General features: G+C 33.1%; 2 protein-coding genes across 2 annotated transcripts; both read right to left on the minus strand.

Moving 5' to 3' along the window:
* Positions 1 to 1,626: 1,626 nt before the first annotated feature.
* On the minus strand, positions 1,627 to 2,887 carry LOC149895616 (uncharacterized). Its single transcript, XM_090118814.1, has 2 exons — positions 2,715 to 2,887; positions 1,627 to 2,475 (listed from the first exon to the last, which is right to left on the minus strand). Exons 1-2 carry the CDS (start codon positions 2,811 to 2,813, stop codon positions 1,627 to 1,629), a joined length of 948 nt encoding a protein of 315 aa, XP_089974940.1. The 5' UTR covers positions 2,814 to 2,887.
* A 1,513-nt stretch (positions 2,888 to 4,400) lies between these two features.
* Positions 4,401 to 19,115, minus strand: Zpr1 (zinc finger protein Zpr1). The gene is made up of 12 exons (XM_090118815.1): positions 18,954 to 19,115; positions 15,658 to 15,791; positions 14,900 to 15,018; positions 14,040 to 14,216; positions 13,146 to 13,261; positions 12,755 to 12,778; positions 11,100 to 11,256; positions 9,954 to 10,024; positions 7,641 to 7,730; positions 6,842 to 7,014; positions 5,936 to 6,057; positions 4,401 to 5,234 (listed from the first exon to the last, which is right to left on the minus strand). The coding sequence occupies exons 1-12, from the start codon at positions 19,056 to 19,058 to the stop codon at positions 5,140 to 5,142; spliced, it is 1,383 nt and encodes a 460-aa protein (XP_089974941.1). The 5' UTR covers positions 19,059 to 19,115; the 3' UTR covers positions 4,401 to 5,139.
* Positions 19,116 to 20,671: the final 1,556 nt, after the last annotated feature.

Below are 20,671 nucleotides of genomic sequence, written 5' to 3' on the forward strand. Positions count from 1 at the left end.
ATACTTTTGGAATGTATGGTACATTCTAAAAGTCCTAGTAATTCAATTTTATAGCACCTTTTTTTAACAACTCCAGTTGTTATTACATCTTTAGTTAACTGTTAAGTAAGTGCATTTCCACAGTACGGTTAAAAAATTGAGTGCTACAGAAACGATGGAAATATTGAATGGAAGTTAGGCAAGGCGGAAGGGCTGGCTTTTGTGCGAGAGTATACAAAATGACGCGTCCGCAACGAATTCGCTGCGCAACCGCGGCGTGTTCGTTGCGCGCCCGCAACGTATTCGTTGCGCACCCGCTCCGCTTTGAAACCGCTCGCAATCCGCTAGTGTGATATGGCACTATTACTTAGAAAATAATTATATTTATTGAAGTTTTTTATACATTCTAGACGAATAATTTAAATTTTAAGGAATAAAAATTTGGGAAAATTAGCTCAGATAATTTTGATATGGTAACATTTCAACGAATAATCAATTTTTAAACTTCCCGCAAATACTTAAAGTTCGCGCCATGAGCCCATAACTAATATAAAAAATGTATGCGTGTACTAGAGTACACACGTAAGAAATGAAACTTCTTTATGACCTTAAAAATGTCACGATTATGGCGTAACGCAAAAATGTCACGCGTACGGCGTAACGCAAAAATGATACACTAAATTTTTGTCCAACGCCGATAAAGAAGTTTCACTTCAAAAAATGTGTGCGTGTACTAGTATACACACGTAAGAAGTGAAACTTCTTTATGACCTTATTTTTCAAAAAATAATTTACTATATGTAACTTTACAGAAATACATCGAATCACGCGTGGTAGGGATAAGAAAAAGATAGCGCGTAACGGAAAAATGTCGCTATAAATTTTTTTCCAACCCCGATAAAGAAGTTTCGAATGTAACACATAATATTATGCAATGTAAATCAATTACCAAATAGTATATAATAATATATATTTAGGTCATATATCAAGGTTGTTATTATGTTACTAAATTTGTTAAAATAAAATATCCTGTTGATGATATAAATATTCTTTTAATTAGCCTTTGTAGCCGTACGATATATTTTTAACCATAATAAAATTTATAACAAAGATTTATCATATTATTTGAAATTTAATACAGAGAAGAAACGGCAGATATTCAATACATGAAACTAGCTTTGCCGCGTGGATTCACCCGCGAACAAAAGTAGTTTTACAGCTTATTTAAGCAAGTATTTCTATAGGTAGTTTATGTGTTATTCTGGTACATAAGCATCATCACTGTTAACTATCATCAAAATCTGTTCTGTGATTTTTCATGAAAGAGAAATACCTATACATTCTTAAGATTCTTGCTGTTAAATTTTTCTTGGAATATATTTTCATATATGTAATATACTGTATTTATTCATTGCTCATATCTACATACATATATACAAGCATACTAAGCCAGCATATAGTCATAATAAGAGATCTCTTGCACAGGTAATCTATACTAAATACGCGCTTATCTCAGGAATTACTGGTCCGATTTGACAAATTCAGACCAACAGGAGCGGAGCAACGCGGGTAAAACGCGGGGCACAGCTAGTTTCTAATAATAATAAACAACAGATGTAGGTAATAAATAAAACAAAATAATTTTAATCATGATTTATTTAAATTAAACTTAATTCTATTCAACGGTTTAACAGGAAGTTTCCTTACAACTTCATTGCCAAATTTATTATAATTTAAATGTTCGTTTATATTTGTTACTGTTTCGTTATCCACCGATGTACAATCTACTATTTCTATATTATCTATATTCATTCCACTATCTTTATTATTATTTTTAACATTAAGATCGTTCAAACTAGTACTAGGACCTGAAACTATTCCGTTGTCAACATTTTTCAGTATTTCCAACTCAGAATTATTTAACGGACCAACAAATGGATTTAAATTATGTATTTGCTCGTTATTCATAACTCCATTGTTAATAAGACTTGATTTAAATTTCTTTTTACCACATTCATTATATTTCTTCCGTTTCTTAGGTTCTCCAGTATTTATAATATTATTTTCACCCATATTTAGCTTTTTAACCTCATTCTGATTATTCTCTACTTCATTTTGTACATTAATAGTTTTATTTTGCTCTTTTACACTGTCCATTTGCAAGTTTCGTAAACGGAAAATAACATCACGCTTTCGTTGCAACAATTTTTCTTTCGTTTCGTTTAAAGTTTCGAGTTCTGGCGCGTAGCAAATGTGTAGAGATCCTCCATAAAAGTTTTTAGTATCAAGCATTTTTTTAGCAAGCCTCGCTGACTGTATTTTCTCAAACTGAGCATGGTAGTTTTCTGTAAACATTTCTGCAGGATGTTGTGTAGATATCGCGAATTGTAGCAATTTGCCGAACTTTGTGAATAGGGCTTTGGTTTCTTGACGTAAGTTTAGAGACGGCACTCCAAATATGAGGAGGTGGTTTGATTCTTTGGTTATTGAGTATGCCTGAAAATTAAAGATTAAAGTTTTTTAGAATTAATATTACTCAGAGTATTATTAGCAAGTTTTTAAAATGGATTGGTAGGCCAACTTGTATACTATTTTTAAAGATAATGAACTCGTTTATTATCAATTCTACTGAACAGAGGTTTGAAAATAGAGTAAATAATATTATATTGCATTATGAAGTTTCCTTTGCCTTATTAAAATAAGTTCTGTTTTAAAAATATACGAAAATAACTTACCTTCACTGCAGTTAATTTTCTTCCTTGTCGGTAAGGTAGCCTCGTCATGCATAGACTTTGCTGTTTATGATGAGGCAGTAGTACTTTATCATTATCCATAATTTTTATGAAAGAACAATATTTTAATCAGTAAAAACCTATGTTTACTTCGAGTGATATGTTTTGAGTTTTGACTTTTGTAAACAGTAATTCTAAAATGTTAGCTGTCGGCTGTCGCTGTCAAGTTGATACCTAATAATTTTCAAATGTAGAAATTGAACACAGCGCTATCTATTAGAGGGAGGCTGTAGTCATCATTAATTTTGATTCTTCTAGTCACCACTAGATGTCATTGCTATAAAATAAATGATATGGGAGATTAATGTAGATGACGCTACTTGTTTTAATTATATAAATAATTAAAGCTATTACGCATGTAGCAACATTTTAATTAACATAAAAAATGAATAGTGCATTTTTTATTTAATATCACTGATTATTGCCTTTCTTATTTTAATGTTTACATTTTATTCTGTAAATTTAGTATATATGAAATTGAAGCAGCGCCATCTATTAGAATCTGACAGTAATTCTTGTGCAATTAGTTATTACTAGTCATCGCTAGATGTCACAGTAATAAAATATAATAAATCTGATATTGATATAGATGGCGCTAGTAGTTTGTATATTATTGTGATATATTATAAGTTTGCAGTTATATCAATATTTAAATAGCCACCAAAAAATTTAACAGTACATTTTTTCTTAGTGCTTTATCGTGTTAGAATTATATTTTATGAATCGTATAATATTGAAATTAAATACAGCGCCATCTATTGGATGGTGGCTGTAGTCATTATTAATTTAGATTCTTCTATTCACCACTAGATGTCTCTGATACAAAGTATATAAGTATTATTGCAAATTAAACAATAAAACAGCAATTAAATGTTCGAACAAACGTTATTAATTATTGAAGAACAAATGATAATAAATGTTTATAAACTAAGAGTGGAAAAAAATATTAATAATTTTGAATGGGGGGGGGGGGGGGCAGCAAATTCAAATTTGCTTGAACACGTACATTATAATAATATGTTTTGTATTACAAGGTATTGCATTAACAGTGTTCGCCATGTGAACTGGCATGCAAATTGAATTTAACTTAATTAAAATAAATTGTAGTAGTCCCAATTTGATTAAATACCGAACTTATTAAGCAAGAATGTGATAACAATCATATCAAGAGAAAATCAAATCATCTAAGTATTTTAACTATAGAAAACGCTCTTTAGGTTTTCTTAATAATCTGAACATGCATCATCTAAATTTCTATATTGAACTGTAATCTGTTAATAAGTATCTCTTTCAGATTAAAAATAAATAAATCGGGAGTCGAACCCAAGACCTTTGTTGAATATACTGCACTAAGGAGAAAAGGGAAAATAAAACAATGAATATTTTATATCAATTTATTGTTCCTTCATATATTTTTAAAGCTTATGCTTATTATTGCCATTTCAAATACAATTGACAGATATAAGAATTTTATAAAAGGAAGCCATCTTTACTCGACTTCTAAAAAGGGTATTACATATTTCATCCTGTATATTATTGAAGTGAAATTTCTTGAGGCGCGTTGAGAGTAAAATTTCAAGGTCCCGTTATGGCAATGCCGTCACGTCATGAAGTAGGGCAACGAAAAAAGTTTCACTTCTGACACGTGCTCATCAGCACATACACTCATATTATTAATTATTTCACAACTTATATGTCGCACAACTTGCTTAAAACTTACGTTCTAACCGAAACTTAAGTTTTTCATACAAATATAGTATATACAGACAAATGTTTTATATTTATTGTAAATAGATATTAAACAAACAAAAATAATAAATAAATTATTAATATTTTTCAAATGCATCTTGAGATGTAACTTTTTCAGAAATTGTATTACATTACTTTCTAATAAATAAGAGTAATATTATTCTACGTTTATGTAAGTACTAGTTTATAATATTATACAATGCAAATGCAAATCTATCTGTTTGTAAGTTTTCGCGCCAAAACAGCTGTACAAATTTGGATGGGTTTTGACATATGAATAGATCTAACTTTAGAAATATGTAACTTTTATTTGGACAAAAAACGTTTATTCATATTGTATTTATTATAACATTAAATACCTAAACAATTTGCACAATCGAGTAACTATATATTTTTATAATTCGATTACTCACTTAAAATACACAGATATACAGAAGAACAAAGTTTTATACATATATATTTATTATTGAAGTGAAACTTCTTTAGGCGCGTTGAGATTAAAATTTCCAGATCACGTCATGGCAATACCGTCACGTCATGCAGTAAGGCGACGTTTTTGGTATCTTTGAATCTTGCCAAAGAAGTTTCACTTCTGACACGTGTTATTTTTAATTATTTATTACGTGGCATGTTCATAGTCTTCCGTTTTCATGTCGTTTATTCCCAATTCGTCGTTTTGTTCGTGTGTGCGTTCATAGTATTCCACTTTCATACCTAGAAACAAAAAATAAATATAAAAAATCGATCATAATATTTTCTTTGGGTTAAATGTAAAATTGCAATTTTTGGACTTGTAAGTATTGCGTATTGCTTAACCGATAAAAAGATGCATCAATCTTTATTTTCAACTTTAAATTTTCATCCATCCAAATATGAATCATTAAATAATATTCCTTTTTTATAATAATAAAATTAGCATAAAATACTAATAAACACGCTTTTTCTATAACAAATAGAGACTAAAAACAGAGCTAAAACAAGGTTTTTTAGATTAGTAACTAAAACAAAATTAAATCAATCTTATTCACATTAATTAAAGTAGGAGTATTCGTAAAAACTTGATTATTTTAATTTATTATTTATTTCACACACACACACACATTTTTAAAACACAACACATAAACACCTAGACTCACAATCAAATAAAAGGTCGTCAAAATGTCAGATAGACTTTGTATCAAACATTTATTATAAAAGTTACTAATGTCCAAAATGTATCTCTCATTAGAAAACTCTGCCTAATACACGCGTAAGCAGAGTTTTGCTTCGGACAATTGTTATGCATAATTGTGAATCAAGTTGTTTATTGTAAAAAATAAATAATTGTTAATAAACATTATTTATTTTTAAATCAACGATAAAACCTACAAACATATTTCTATCTTTTGTCCTATCTTTCCCTATCTTTTACTCACCATCATCGTATTTACTGGGATCGTCACTTAAACTCTGCACATACGAGTTACCGGCCGGGTCGTCCAGTATCAATGTGATTGCTCGCTTACAGTCGAGTACTTCTTCTAGTTTTGTTATGAACCTATTTATTGGAAATATTAATATTTTTAGATGTATGTTGTAAAGTATACACGTTTAAGTGATAATTTTTAAAGTATACTACATTAAATAGCACATTTATAAATTCAAACTCAAACTCAAACATTTATTTATTCAATTAGACTTCTTCGAGAAGCACTTTTGAAACGTCATTACATATTTGTAACATTTACCACCGATTCGGAAAGCAGTATCTACGGAGAAGAACCGGCAAGAAACTCTATAGTTGCTCTTTAAAATTATGTTATAGTAAGTGAACGATTACTAGTAATGTTAAGTAATACAATAATTGTAGTATACAACATTCAGTCTAGTAAACAATACTAAAAAAACTAATGATACTCAGTTTAAGCGAAATTTTAATTAACTCTCGCGAAAATAAAGCAAATTATTGTTTTAATTTTAAATAAAAAGTAAAGCCGCGCGTCCCCTAGTTGGTTAAGGGGAGATGCATTCTGCATACATCTGTTAAATTTCAATAACAATTTATAATTTCTATCTTCTAAGCTTTCCATTTATATTTTATACATGTATTTTACAACAATTTTATAAACTTCGCAAATAATCTATACTAATATTATAAAGCTGAAGAGTTTGTTTGTTTGAACGCGCTAATCTCGGGAAAGACAGGTCCGATTTGAAAAATTCTTTCGGTGTTAGATATCCCATTTATCGAGGAAGGTTATAGGTTATATCATCACGCTACGACCAACAGGGGTGGAGCCACGGGGGTGAAACCGCGCGGAGCAGCTAGTAAATAAACTTACATCTGTAAATTCTCCTTAGCAACAGCTGGCGAGTCCCCCTGCAGTGCGGGCGCATTCCCCAACTGATCTATGAAGGCCCGAATTATCCCCTCTGCTGTTGTGAACCTGCCCCCTAGGGCTCTGCCCCCCACTTCGAGATCTAGTTCGGGTATACTCATACTGCATGTCTCTGACTGTGTATAATTGTTATACAATGTTAAGTGGTGTATAATTGAATGGTATAATCACATATAAAGGGCATTTCGGCACCACTATACATATATATTTTTATTCTCGAGATTGGCTGTATAATTTTTAGTGTTATACAATATTAAGTGTGCCAATTTTTATAATTGCGTGTTATACAAAGAAAAATAAAATAATATCATTCCATTATACAATGCTAATATATGTTATACACACACACATATAAAAAACTACACTTTAGTTTGTATAATTATTTAATGTTTAATATTTTGCATATAAGATAGAAAACACATATTGCTTTGTATAATAAAGTAGTATACAGATTTTAATGGTGTATTTGAGACACTTGGCATTTTTAATTGATTAGTATACAGGATTAAGTGTACGAAGTCACTGTTAATCTCTGGCCGAGTAAAAAGACACTGACAAAGGTGAAACTTAACAATGCATAAATATTTCACACATCGACTTTTTTACAAACAAGTTTTTACAAACGGCCATCTATGTCCTACTAGACCGAGACATTTGTTTTTTTTTTCATTTTGTTGCTCTGGGAATCGAACCTAGAACTTTTATATAAGTAAATGAAATTGTCGATATATTAAAAGCTCACCTTCAATATATCTCTCGAGAAATCATCCCTTGTCGCAATTTTCACTTCGAATTTCACCCCTTTCTCTTCGATTCCACCCCCTGACTTTACCTGTTATACAAGAATAAGTGATATACATTTTTTATTTATACAAGAGTAATTAATATAAATTATTTATTATAAATTGTATACTACAATGTGGAAAACGCATTTTTTTCTGTAATATAATGATAAGATAACAGCTATAAAATTTAAGCTTGCTAAGAAAATAAATAAATAAATAAAGGTAAAAAGGGGAGTTTCTATGGATTGAAAATATATCTATTACATGTTTATATAGTATACATGTTTCACTCAATTATATCTACGGAATGATTCAATAAATTTCTTTGTTGTATACTTTTACTATACTGTATAAATCTAGTAGATGTATAATTATACTATGTAGTGTTACGCATTATGATCCTGCTAGCTTTCCGCCCGCGGCTTCACCCGCGTTTTCAAAGAAAAACCCGCATAGTCCCCGTTCCCGTGGGATTTCCGGGATAAAACCTATCCGATGTGTTAATCCAAGTAATCTTTTATATGTGTGCTAAATTTCATTATAATCGGTTCAGTAGTATTTGCGTGAAAGAGTAACAAAAACACATACACATTTATAATATAAGTAGTAGGATAGGATAGGGATCTAATATTATAAATGCGAAAGTTTGTGAGGATGGATGGGTGGATGTTTGTTATGCTTTCACTCAAATACTACTGCACCGATTACAATGAAATTTGGTATGTAGGTAGCTGAAGATCCAGAATAAGACATAGGCTACTTTTTATCCCAGAAATCCCACGGGAACTGGAACAATGCCGGTTTTTTTCATATAAAGGAATTATAATTAATTTCTACAATCTTAATATGTACATATATAAATCTCGTGTCACAATGTTTGCCCTCAATGGACTCCTAAACCACTTAACCGATTATAATAAAATTCGCACACCATGTGCAGTTCGATCCAACTTGAGAGATAGGATAGTTTAAACATGTAGGTACCACGGGCGAAGCCGGGGCGGACCACTAGTAACATTATATTATATTAAATGAAGAAAGCTGACCAGCGCTATACAGGGTGGTACAAAATAACAAATTGGCAGCGGATAAGCTAATCGATATATAGCGGTTATACAGGGTGTTGGCTTGTATTTGCATTATATTTATCGTATACATAAAAAAGAGCGTGTATGCTGAGCACACGTGTCCGAAATGAAACTTCTTCAAAAATCAAAGATACTAAAATCGACTTACTGCATGACGTGACGGTATTGCCATGATGCGACCTCGAAATTTTACTCGCAAAAGTAATTTTCAAGGTCGCGTCATGGCAATAACGTCACGTCGTCACGGCAGTAAAACGCGTATCTTTGAATCTTGCCAAAGAAGTTTCACTTCTGATGGCATTTAAAAGGGTAAATATAACGCAAACACAAATCCAACATGGCAGCTATCTAGTCGCTACATGTATAGCGTAATCATAAATACCTCGTTGTACCAATTCGTCCAATCGTCCCCACCCTGTATATAGTTGAATTAGTGTATTTGTAGTATTTGAAGGAATGGTCAAGCGTGAGTTGGTTTTATATTAGGAATAGATAGAAGTATAGTGAAGTCCCATTTCACGTAAGGAGCAGACGCATTATACATCTGTTTCACTGATCGATTTTCTTTAGGGACAAGTAGGTGATCAGCCTTCTGTGTCCTGCCAGACCGAGACATTTTTTTTCTTCGTCTCCACCGGGAATCGAACCCAGGACCCTTCGTTACACTCACGTGTCATCCACTGTACCAAGGAGGCGGTCATTAGGAATAGAAAAGAGGCAAAAATTACTAAAAAAAATATGTCTAAATGAAAATGTATATCCACATTTGTAGAGCTTTTGTAAGAATAGAATTTATTGTTCTTTTGAAGCAAATGCATAAAATTTTTACAATATAATGCATATCTACAATTATAATAAAAATATGTAAGCAACTCGCTCTTGACCGTTTATACTTATTCAATATTATGTACCTACTACTGTGTAATTATCATACATATTGTACTTGTATGACATAATATAGGGTTGCCAACGCGTACTTTTCACAATATTATTAATTATGTATTATGCGTCTTATTTTAAACATAAATAAGTCCAAAAAACTGATTACAATAATTTTTCATATAAAATAATTTTAAAAACTACACTCCTTACATATATAGAAAAAAAATTGTTTTACAAACAGTTGGCAACCCTTTGAGCATATAATATATTATGTAACCTAGCAACATTATAATCTCTCACCTCATTGGTTCTGTGTCCGCAAGCTTCGCACACAGTCGCCATGATCACGACTTCTTTGAAATGGGGTATTTCTGAAAAATATAAACTTATTTATAAAAGGCATAATTTAAATATTTTTTTTCTATTATTGATTTTTTTCAATAATTTGAATATAATATTGCACGCCTCATAAGCGAAGCGTTGAGGTGGGTACTATACTGTCACTTCGCGCAAAACATCTGATTTTTCAAACTTAAAATGTCTTTATGTATCATACATTGCACTTGTAAGATAATACATACACACACATATTAAGAAAAAACACTATTTTTAACGTTCATGATATTTTTGATGTCATTTTTGTTATTTAAACTAGTTAAAAAACAGTTTAAAAAAGTTCTGTCTTGGACGTCCGTGTGTCTGTATGTGCGGATCCTTTTTCTTGTTAACACGATAGCGACCGAAATACTTTACTAATCGAGTCTTTTTTTTCTCTTACGCTTGAGTATGCTCAGGAATAGAACCCTTTCATTTTTCAGGGTCTGATTCGATGTGGTTTAATTGTTATTAAATAAACAAAAATAATAATTAATAAATATTTATTAAAAAAAAATTATGAGGCGTGCACTTTTGGATTTTCCAAATTATTTAATTTACGTATTACAATTTATTTCTATTTAGCTAACTAGCAGCGTCCCGCGGTTTCACCTGCGTAGGTTTGTCCTATTTGTTCCTGTGGGAATATTAGAATTAAGAATAGCCTAAGTTACTCCTTATAACTGATGCTATCTGTCAGTGACAGTCCCGTCAAAATCAGTCTAACCGTACCACAGACAGACAGACTGACAAAAATTGTAAAATTTACTATTTTGGCAAATGTACCGTGTATTCACACCCATACGCTTATAGTAAAAAGCGGTTATTTTGATATTACAAACAGATAATCCAATTTTATTATCTACGCTACAATATTATAAAGATGAAGAGTTTGTTTGTTTGAACGCTCTAATCTCATTAACTACTGGCCCGATTTGAAAAATTCTTTCGGTTTTAGATAGCCCATTCATAGAGTAAGGCTATAGGCTATATATCATCACGCTAAGACCAACAGGAGCGGAGCAATGCGGGTAAAGCCGCAGGGCACAGCTAGTATGTATATATACTCACTAGTCAACTTCATATTAGTATCGGCTGGCGCGTTACAATCCGGACAATTGGTCGCGAATTGCAACACTTCGTCCGCGACGAGCTTGTCGTATGACCCTTGGCTCGGATCCGCCGGCGTTATGGACCCCGGGAGGCTGGCAACCGCGTCCGGGGATAGCTGTATAAACGTAATATATATTTAAACATATATATACATATATGAATAGGAAAGTATAGACAAAAGAGGGCAAAAAAAGGACGGGTTGCACTGGGGGAGTGCCGGCAGAAGTGAAAACTTGATTATTAACGTTGAGCATGTTTGATATTTTGGAATGGTATCCGTCTTACGCTTTTTCGATCAGGTCACGTGTCCTGACGCGAGTTTAACATTTTATACCCATTACAGAAAAAGTGCTCAACGCCGCTAAAGAAGTTTTCACTTCAAAAATATGCATCAGGTATAAGAAAGTGGAGAAAATAGAGCGCAAAACGTTATGGACCCCGGGGGACTGGCAAATGCGTCGGGGGATAGCTGTGTTGCCAATTTGTATTTTTAATATCCATAAAAATTGAGAACACATGAAAAAAATATATAGAGAAATTTTACAGCTGTGTTTCCAATTAATTAGCATTCCGCCCGCGGCTTAGCCCGCGTTTTCAAAGAAAGACCGCATATTTCCCGTTCCCGTGGGATTTCCTTGATAAAAAGTATATATTTTATTCTGGGTCTTCAGCTTAACTTTAACTTTAAGCGTAAACATACAAAATTTCTTTATAATCGGGTCAGTATTTTTTACTTGAAAAAATAACAAACATCCATCCATCCATCGATCCTCACGAACATTTGCGTTTATAATATTAGTAGGATATAATATTATGTCAAGCATGAAAACAGCACATATAAAAAAAATGTGTGCGTGTACTAGTGTACACACGTAAGAAGTGAAACTTCTTTATGACCTTAAAAATGTCACGAGTATGGCGTAACGCAAAAATGTCACGCGTACGGCGTAACGCAAAAATGTTACACAAAATTTTTGTCCAACCCCGATAAAGAAGTTTCACTTCAAAAATGTGTGCGTGTACTAGTGTACACACGTAAGAAGTGAAACTTCTTTATGACTTTATTTTTCAAAAAATAATTTACTATATGCAACTTTACAGAAATACGTCGAATCACGCGTGGTAGGGATAAGAAAAAGATTGCGCGTAACGGAAAAATGTCACGCGTAACGAAAAAATGTAACACACAATTTTTTTCCAGTCCCGATAAAGAAGTTTCACTTCAAAAAATATACGCGAGTTATTCATTATTTACCACGCTCGCTGTAGTGTTCAAAAATGCAAGAAATTACTAAATTTATGTTGACTCGAATTGAGTAAATATTGAATAAAACTCTTTCTAAGAGCTTTTTTTTTCACAATTTTATGAAAATGGTATAAATATTCTAAATACAAGGAAAATGAACTACTGGGATAAAAAAATTGCACCATGCATACAGTCTTGTAATATATGGGGTAAACTCAAACTAAAACATTTATTTATTCAATTAGACTTCTTCTAGAAGCACTTTTGAATCGTCATAACATATTTTTAACATTTAGATATCAACGGTAAAAACATTCGGTGTCAACAAAAAACTCGAAATTGGTACAAATTAAAAGAAAAATCTTACGGGTAAATACATGGCGCTCCTTGTCTGCTTGCGAAAAATAAATAAATATAATAATTTATTTTTTACCAAAAAAGCTATTTTTTAAATAATTTCTATCACAATCATTTCAACTTACTGATAATAATTTTATTTTTATAGTAGAAAATGGTAGTTTATGGTACTAAATGGTAGTTTATGGTAGAAAATGGTAGTTTATAGTAGAAAATGGTAGTTTATAGTAGAAAATGGTAGGTTATAGTAGAAATGTTAGTTTATAGTAGAAAGTAGTAGTTTATGGTAGAAAACAGTCATTTATAGTAGAAAATAGCAGATTTTCGTAGAAAATAGTAGATTATAGTAGACAATAGTACTTAATAGTAGAAAATCGCAGTAAATACTAGTTATATCTCACCTCATCCTTCCTATATATACCGAGCAAGTGATCTTGCTCTTTGTTCCTCGTGAATTCTGTTTTTTCACATCGCGGGTCACGTTTCGGCGCTTCTGGGTTCTCTACGAATGTGTTTCCTGCAAGAAATAATAGAAAAATGTTATTTTATAGGTTTAAAACTCACTATTAAATATATTCACAGATTACAGCGAAATTATTGTGTGTCTAAATTCGTCTTCACTACGTAGTATTAAACAAAGTTGCTTTCTCTGTCCCTATGTATGCTTAAATCTTTTAAACTACGCAACGGATTTCGATGCGGTTTTTTTAATAGATAGAGTGATTCAAGAGGAAGGTTTTAGTATATAATTTATTAGGTTTTAGACAAAGCGGGCGAAGCCGCGGGCGGTAAGCTAGTTATGTATATTTCTTCTGTGCGTTTGTAAGTGAGCTTCTGTTAAAACGGCTGGACCGATTTTAATAATTTTTTGTGTTTCAGACACTTCCATGAACAGTTTACTTAATACAATCTCTAGCAAGTATACAAACAATCATCGCTCATTACAATACTAAACTTTATTTAGTAACTAGCTGCGTTCCGCGGTTTCACCCACATTGCTCCGTTCCTGTTGGTCTTAGCGTGATAATATATAGCCTATAGCCTTCCTCGATAAATGGGCTATCTAGCACCGAAAGAATATTTCAAATCCGACCAGTATTTCCTGAGATTAGCGCGTTCAAACAAGACTTTATAACATTAGAGATTGCTTTAAGCAATTAGGCCGCCAATTGTGCACCTACCATATTCATGTTCTCCATGTTAAATTATATATGTTTTTTATTACTGGTATTGTACAATAAAGTGTCATAAATAATAAAAATTAAATATTAGTGTAGATATAATAAAACACCCACCGCTAATATCCTCTAACTCCAAGTTCCACATGGTCTCCAAGCCCCTCAGACCCTGGAGTTTCCTCACGAAGGTGGCAATCTGTTCCGCTGCTTCTGGATGATCTTTCTTTCTAGCCTCCTGGTCTTGGGATAGACCGGAGATTGCACGAGCTAAGATACCTTCTACTGTTGTTACTTCTGTGAACATATAAAACGGAAAAAGTGTAATAAATATTGAATTAATTATTTTTGCTTTATGCCATTCAAATCTATACATCTATACAAATATTATAAAGAGGAAAGGTTTGATTTTTTGTTTGTTTGTTTGTTTGTATGAATTGAATAGGCTCCGAAACTACTTGGCAGATTTGAAAAATTCTTTCACTGTTGGAAAGCTACATCATTTCTGAGTGACATAGGCTAGGTTTTATCCCGGAAATCCCACGGGAACGGGAACTATGCGGGTTTTTTTTTGAAAACGCGGGCGAAGCCGCAGGCGGAAAGCTAGTGCTTTATAAAAATAAATTTATAATGAATAGAAAAGTTTTAAACCGAAAGAATAGAATAAATACAATCGCTCTGGCGGGTCACGAGTGGCCGAGTTGGTCAGGCATCCGCACCGGATTGGCGTGAAACGATGCAGGTTCGAGTCCCGCTGAGTGATTTATTTTCTCCTATATTTTATAAATTTATATGTAATAAATAACTTATTAAAACAATTGAATGAAAAATAATAAATGGGATTTTCTTTGAAAATGCGGGCAAAGCTCTTGTTTATCTATCTACACACCAAATTGAAACAATTGTTATGACCTAACTAATTATTGTTTTTAAATTGAATTCTTTTACTATATAAGTTAATTATTTTAATAAAAACGTACCTCCTTTCTGACTCTGAGCCGGTATCTCAAACTCAAGTTCCGGAATGTAGACCCTCGTAAAATCACTCTTTACAACTTGTCTGTTGAGATCTGCCGCGTCTTCTACACGGAGTTTCCATCTGGAATATTGTTGAAATATATTTTTAATAATAATTTTTGAAGTGAAAACTTCTTTAGCGGCGTTGAGCACTTTTTCTGTAATGGGTATAAAATCTTAACTCGCGTCAGGACACGTGACCTGATCGAAAACGCGTAAGACGGATACCATTCCAAAATATCAAACATGCTCAACGTTAATAATCTTTTTTAAGTGCATATAGTTAGTTTGATTTGTCAAAAAATATGATATATTATCTAGATACTAATATTATAAAGAGGAAAGGTTTGTATGTTTGGTTTTCACGCATAAACTACTGGACCAATTTTGGTGAAATTTGGCACAGATAATCTTTAGACCCTGAGAAAGAACATAGGCTACCTTTTATTGCGAAATATGTACCACGGGCGAAGCCGGGGCGGACCGCTAGTTATTTATATATATTATTATATTGTCACCATTTCTTGTTAAATGTACAAGTACAGTTTAAAACATCAAAATTCTTCACTACTAGTACATCACTTATACCTCAAAAACAGTTGAACAAATTTTATTATTTTTGGTTCATCATGTGCTGTTATAATGACAATATTAACTTGCACACTAAAAAAACATCTATCTGGGCGTAGTCACTTAAGTACTAAGTTACATAGTAACTTACCGAATACCAAACTCCGCGATAGCGCCCCCTGGCTGTATCTCGTTGTTCTCAAAGCCGCACTCCTCGCACGAGAACGACATTAACACTACGTTTTTGTAGTGCGGGATGCGAGTTAGGAGCAGGCGGGTCATTCCCTATGAATGTAAAGTAGCTTTTACTTGATTTTAAACGCGATTTATTCATTATATTATTTTCCTGACATTTCAAACACTTTATATCGAGCGTGGTCACACTGCGGGGGAGACACTCCCACAGTCTCCCCGTAAAGTGTTTGAAACTTCGGGAAAATAATATAATGAATAAATCGCGTTTAAAATCCGTTAAAAAGTAGTTAATTTGTAAATGTATAATACTCGCGTAAAACCAAACACTGGAAAATAGTAGCTTTTGCTTGTATTGTATGGTAATGTCTGTGTTTATTCATTTTATTTATGCATGACGACGCAATACTAGGCTCATAAAAAATAATAAAACATACTTTAGTGCAAAAATTTTATACAAATTATTTTTATTTTTGATTCCCACAAAATAAGCATATACATATATCTTATATATAAAATTCTCGTGTCACAATGTTAGTCTGCATACTCCTCCGAAACGGGTGGACCGATTCTCATGAAATTTTCTGTGCATATCGGGTAAGTCTGAGAATCGGCCAACATCTATTTTTCATATGTACCACGGGCGAAGCCGGAGCGGGCCGCTAGTGTTTTTATAAAAATTTTAAGCGTTAAATTGTTTATTGCATATCGTAGAGAATCATTTAAATAATATGACTCTAGCGCCAAAAATACATAATATGTATATGTAATGTATTTATTAGATATAAGAACAAGATAGCACGACACAAATATTTTTACAGGTCGCAGGTTTAACAATATTGTTTAGTTAGAAGTAAACTTTAGTTTGCAATTTTATTCATATTCATTGGTGATCACAGGCTAAGACGTAAATTGGGGGCGGCGAAAGTAAATATACAGGCGTATCTGAAACAGAATAAATGTATTATTTTTACGTTAATTTTTAAAATGGAACTTCTTTGGGCGCGTTCAGAGTAAAATTTCAAGGAAATACCGTCACATCATGGAGTAAAACGACGATTTTGGTATCTTTGAATCTTGCCAAAGAAGTTTCACTTCTGACACGTGTGCTCGGCACACACGCTGTTTTTTTCCTATATGTTTATATGTCCTTTTACACAGATTTTATGAGTAAGGAATAAATATTGAATGTCTTCGACTGATACAATTTCAAATTAAAGGAACCTTATTTTATGATACCATATTTAATAACTCTCTCTAGCGACTACACCAATGACATCTTCTACTACATACAGGGTTACAGGTTAAGTCGACCTATTCCTGTTAAGAGCGTGTAGTAGGGGTCAAAACAAACTGATTTGATCATATAATACCATATCCAAAAGTTAGCCGTTCAAGAGTTATTGCAATTTTAATTTTTTTCTTGAAAATGCCACTTTATCTTCGCATTTAGCGTTTAATTTTTTATTTTACTTATTTTGTCTGGGTTTTTTTGAGTTTTTATGTAAAGGTTGAGTTAAACAATAATTCTCAGCAATAAAAATCCATATCACTGCAAACAATTCAAAGAAATGGCTTTTAAACTAAAAATAATAACATTAAAATAATTAAGTTAACTCGTTTTAAACAAAAATATTGAAAACAATCTCTATGAAAATGTGTCTGCAGATGTTTTTAAAAACATGTGCATGTTCTAAGCTATGTAAAAAGGTATGATAACCTCAGGTAGCATTCGTAGATTCCGAGAAATCGGGGATAAACATGGGACAGTGTTAGTAAAGTACAACATCAGAATAAATTTTGTCATAATTTATTTTTCTTAAAAACTTTACAGTTCCTGCTCAACATGTCTTCCTCTATTGCGAACACATATTCGAAACCTTTTCCGCAGAGAACTCTTGACTACCCCAGTTGTTAATTGGTTCCTCATCTTATTGGCTGCATCGATAATTTTTTGTCGTAAAATATCAACAGATGGAATCGGGTTCGGCTCATTGTACACCAGACTCTTCATATGCCCCCATACGTAAAAGTCCATGGGGGTTAGGTCTGGACTTCTAGCCGGCCATGGTATGGGCCCACCACTACCGATCCATCTGTTTGGATAGTTGATGTCTAACCATTCTCTAACACTTCTTCTGTAATGTGCAGCCTGCAGGGCAGCCATCATGTTGGAACCACATGTCTCTTAACAAAGTCAGGGGTATGTCTTCAAGTAGGTCGCTTAAATGTTGGCGCAGAAAGGTCTCATAATTTTCACCATTTAGGTTGTCCGGAAGGAAGTATGGTCCAATTAATTTATTTGAAATTATCCCCATCCACACATTAAGACTGAATCGTCTTTGTGATTTTTTTGGATTCTTCTTGTTAGGATTGCCACGTGCTTTCGGAGCCCAATAGTGAGCGTTATGGTAGTTTGTGATATCGTCTTGATCAAATTTGGACTCATCTGTCCATAATTTTTTTTTGAAAAACGAGGGGTTTTCCAGATCCGCATTCAACATGAATCTACAAAAATCTAGTCTTATATATAAAATTCTCGTGTCACAATGTTAGTCTGCATACTCCTCCGACACAGGTGGACCGATTCTCATGAAATTTTCTGTGCATATCGGGTAAGTCTGAGAATCGGCCAACATCTATTTTTCATATGTACCACGGGCGAAGCCGGGGCGGACCGCTAGTATATATATATATATATATATATATATAGATTGGAAATGCTTTCTGCAATTATGAAATTAAATTTAAATGTCATCAGACCTATATTATGAATCCATACATACATACATTTTAAAATATTATTTATTACATAAAAAAATATAACCGAAAGAAGATTATCTAATCCAGACCCGAAAGCGTAATATTTAGAATTACTAATTACTACACCAATGGGACAATAGGTTGTGAATATTGTAAGTAAGAATAATATTACAATGTATAGGGACACACCCTATCTTATGTAATAACTTAATTTATACTGTAAAACTGCTCTAATTGCGTATTTTACTGAAAAAATCTTAGTATTTGTGTCTTTTATCGTAAAAACTTCGTAATGTTTACTCTTTAATTTGGGGTTAGATTGTAAAAGTAAATTTAATGGTATCTAGTAATAAAATTATGATAAAACATAGATTTATATCGTTAAGATCGTAATATTACATAAAATAATAGCGATTACTGTCTTAAATATATAATTCGTGTAAGAATATTAGGGAAGAAATGTGTTCCAGAAACCTCCAGAATAAAACTTACATTGCCATGACAATTCACACATAGCGACTCAATTTCTGTGACCTCCGGGTCCGGATCTTCACCTGTGAGGTCCCGGAACAGAGGTTTCTTCTCTACAGTACTCATTTTTTAGGTAATATTAAATTTATCAAACACTTCAGAATACGAAATGCGTTCGGCAAAATAGTGTAGTCACAACTGTCAAGTCAACGTATTGACACTTGACAGTGACATATGACAAAAATGACATTGCTAAAAATGTTACCATACGTTTATTTATTTCCCAAATTTTCGGGCAAATGTAACGTACTGAAGAATACTATGTTAAATTAAGTTTCCAGCTATCTATTGGCGCTGATATAGACAAGATGCAAAAAATATAGTTACAGCTGAAATATGTATGTTTAAATGTTTCATTATTATCAATCAACACATAAATTACTCTCTATAATTGTAAGTACATACCACAGAGGTACATACATATCTAATCTAGCTGCAGGTATAACTAATAGTAATAACTAATACCTCTACATGACACATAGGTTTTCATACAAATTACTTAAGATCTAATATATATGTCACGGCTAAAGGTAGGTGAGAACATAAACTTAAGATTAGCCGGCTAAACTTAGGTTTATTTTCGACGAGGTGTTAATGTTAGTTTGTTCTATCTTTAGCCGGCTAAACTTAAGTGTAACCGCAGGCCCGTGGCTAAAAATGTCGGGGTGGGTAGATTTGGTTAGCGCCGGGCCGGTGGAGGGCTTGAGGGGCCCGCACAGTGCCAGAAAACACTCGCCCTGTTCCTTACATGTATTATAGTAACCAAATCTACCCACCCCGACTCAGGGCAGAAAGCTGGTGGCTAGGTTAGGTTAGGTTAGAACTCTTAAGACCCGCACGAGCCGAGCGAGCGCAGCGAGCGTGCTGCGGCAGCAGCCGGCGAAGTGCCAGAAAACACTCGCCCTGTTCCTTACATGTATTATAGTAACCAAATCTACCCACCCCGACATTTTTAGCCACGGGCCTGCGGTTACACTTAAGTTTAGCCGGCTAAAGATAGAACAAACTAACATTAACACCTCGTCGAAAATAAACCTAAGTTTAGCCGGCTAATCTTAAGTTTATGTTCTCACCTACCTTTAGCCGTAACATATATATTATAAAGGCGAAAGTTTGTAAGGATGTATGGATGTTTGTTACTCTTTCACGTAAAAACTACTGAACCGATTACAATGAAATCTAGCACACATATAGAGGGTAACTTGGATTAACACATAGGATAGTTTTTATCCCGGAAATCCCACGGGAACGGGAACTATGCGGGTTTTCCTTTGCAAACGCGGGCGAAGCCGCGGGCGGAAATCTAGTTTTATTATAAAAGCAAACACAATAGGTAAATGAAAAGATTGCCCTTAACTATCTACAAAGGTCAGGGGCCGCGACCGTATATCGTGACATCATAACTAATTATATAAATGATCGCGATATATACAACCACAGACTAATAATAATTACGTATACAAATACAACAATGTAATAAAGACAGCACAATTCTAAAATATAGAAAGAACCAGATTTAGTCAACGCCTCCATATAAACGATAAGCAAAATTGATGCTCGGCGACAATACAATGATTTACTGAAAGACCCTTTTTCTTATGCAAAAGTCAAATTTGTATCAATAGGCAAGGTCGTGAAACTATGCTAATTGTTTTGCAACTATTGGTCGAATAATATTA

This window comes from Colias eurytheme, chromosome 31 (assembly GCF_061535395.1).
Source record: "Colias eurytheme isolate Ceu_HAF_F1 chromosome 31, ilColEury1 Martin Lab GWU primary, whole genome shotgun sequence".
NCBI classification, from domain to species: domain Eukaryota; kingdom Metazoa; phylum Arthropoda; class Insecta; order Lepidoptera; family Pieridae; genus Colias; species Colias eurytheme.

Excerpts from the sequence above, each read along its gene's own strand:
- LOC149895616 (XM_090118814.1), bottom strand. The coding sequence starts at position 2,813 with ATGGATAATGATAAAGTACTACTGCCTCATCATAAACAGCAAAGTCTA. Across the intron at positions 2,476-2,714 it reads GAAAATTAACTGCAGTGAAG|GCATACTCAATAACCAAAGA; the intron begins GTAAGTTATTTT and ends TTTAATTTTCAG.
- Zpr1 (XM_090118815.1), bottom strand. The coding sequence starts at position 19,058 with ATGAGTACTGTAGAGAAGAAACCTCTGTTCCGGGACCTCACAGGTGAA. Across the intron at positions 7,015-7,640 it reads TCTCGAGAGATATATTGAAG|TCAGAGACATGCAGTATGAG; the intron begins GTGAGCTTTTAA and ends AATTATACACAG. Across the intron at positions 5,235-5,935 it reads TCCCAGTAAATACGATGATG|GTATGAAAGTGGAATACTAT; the intron begins GTGAGTAAAAGA and ends TTTTGTTTCTAG.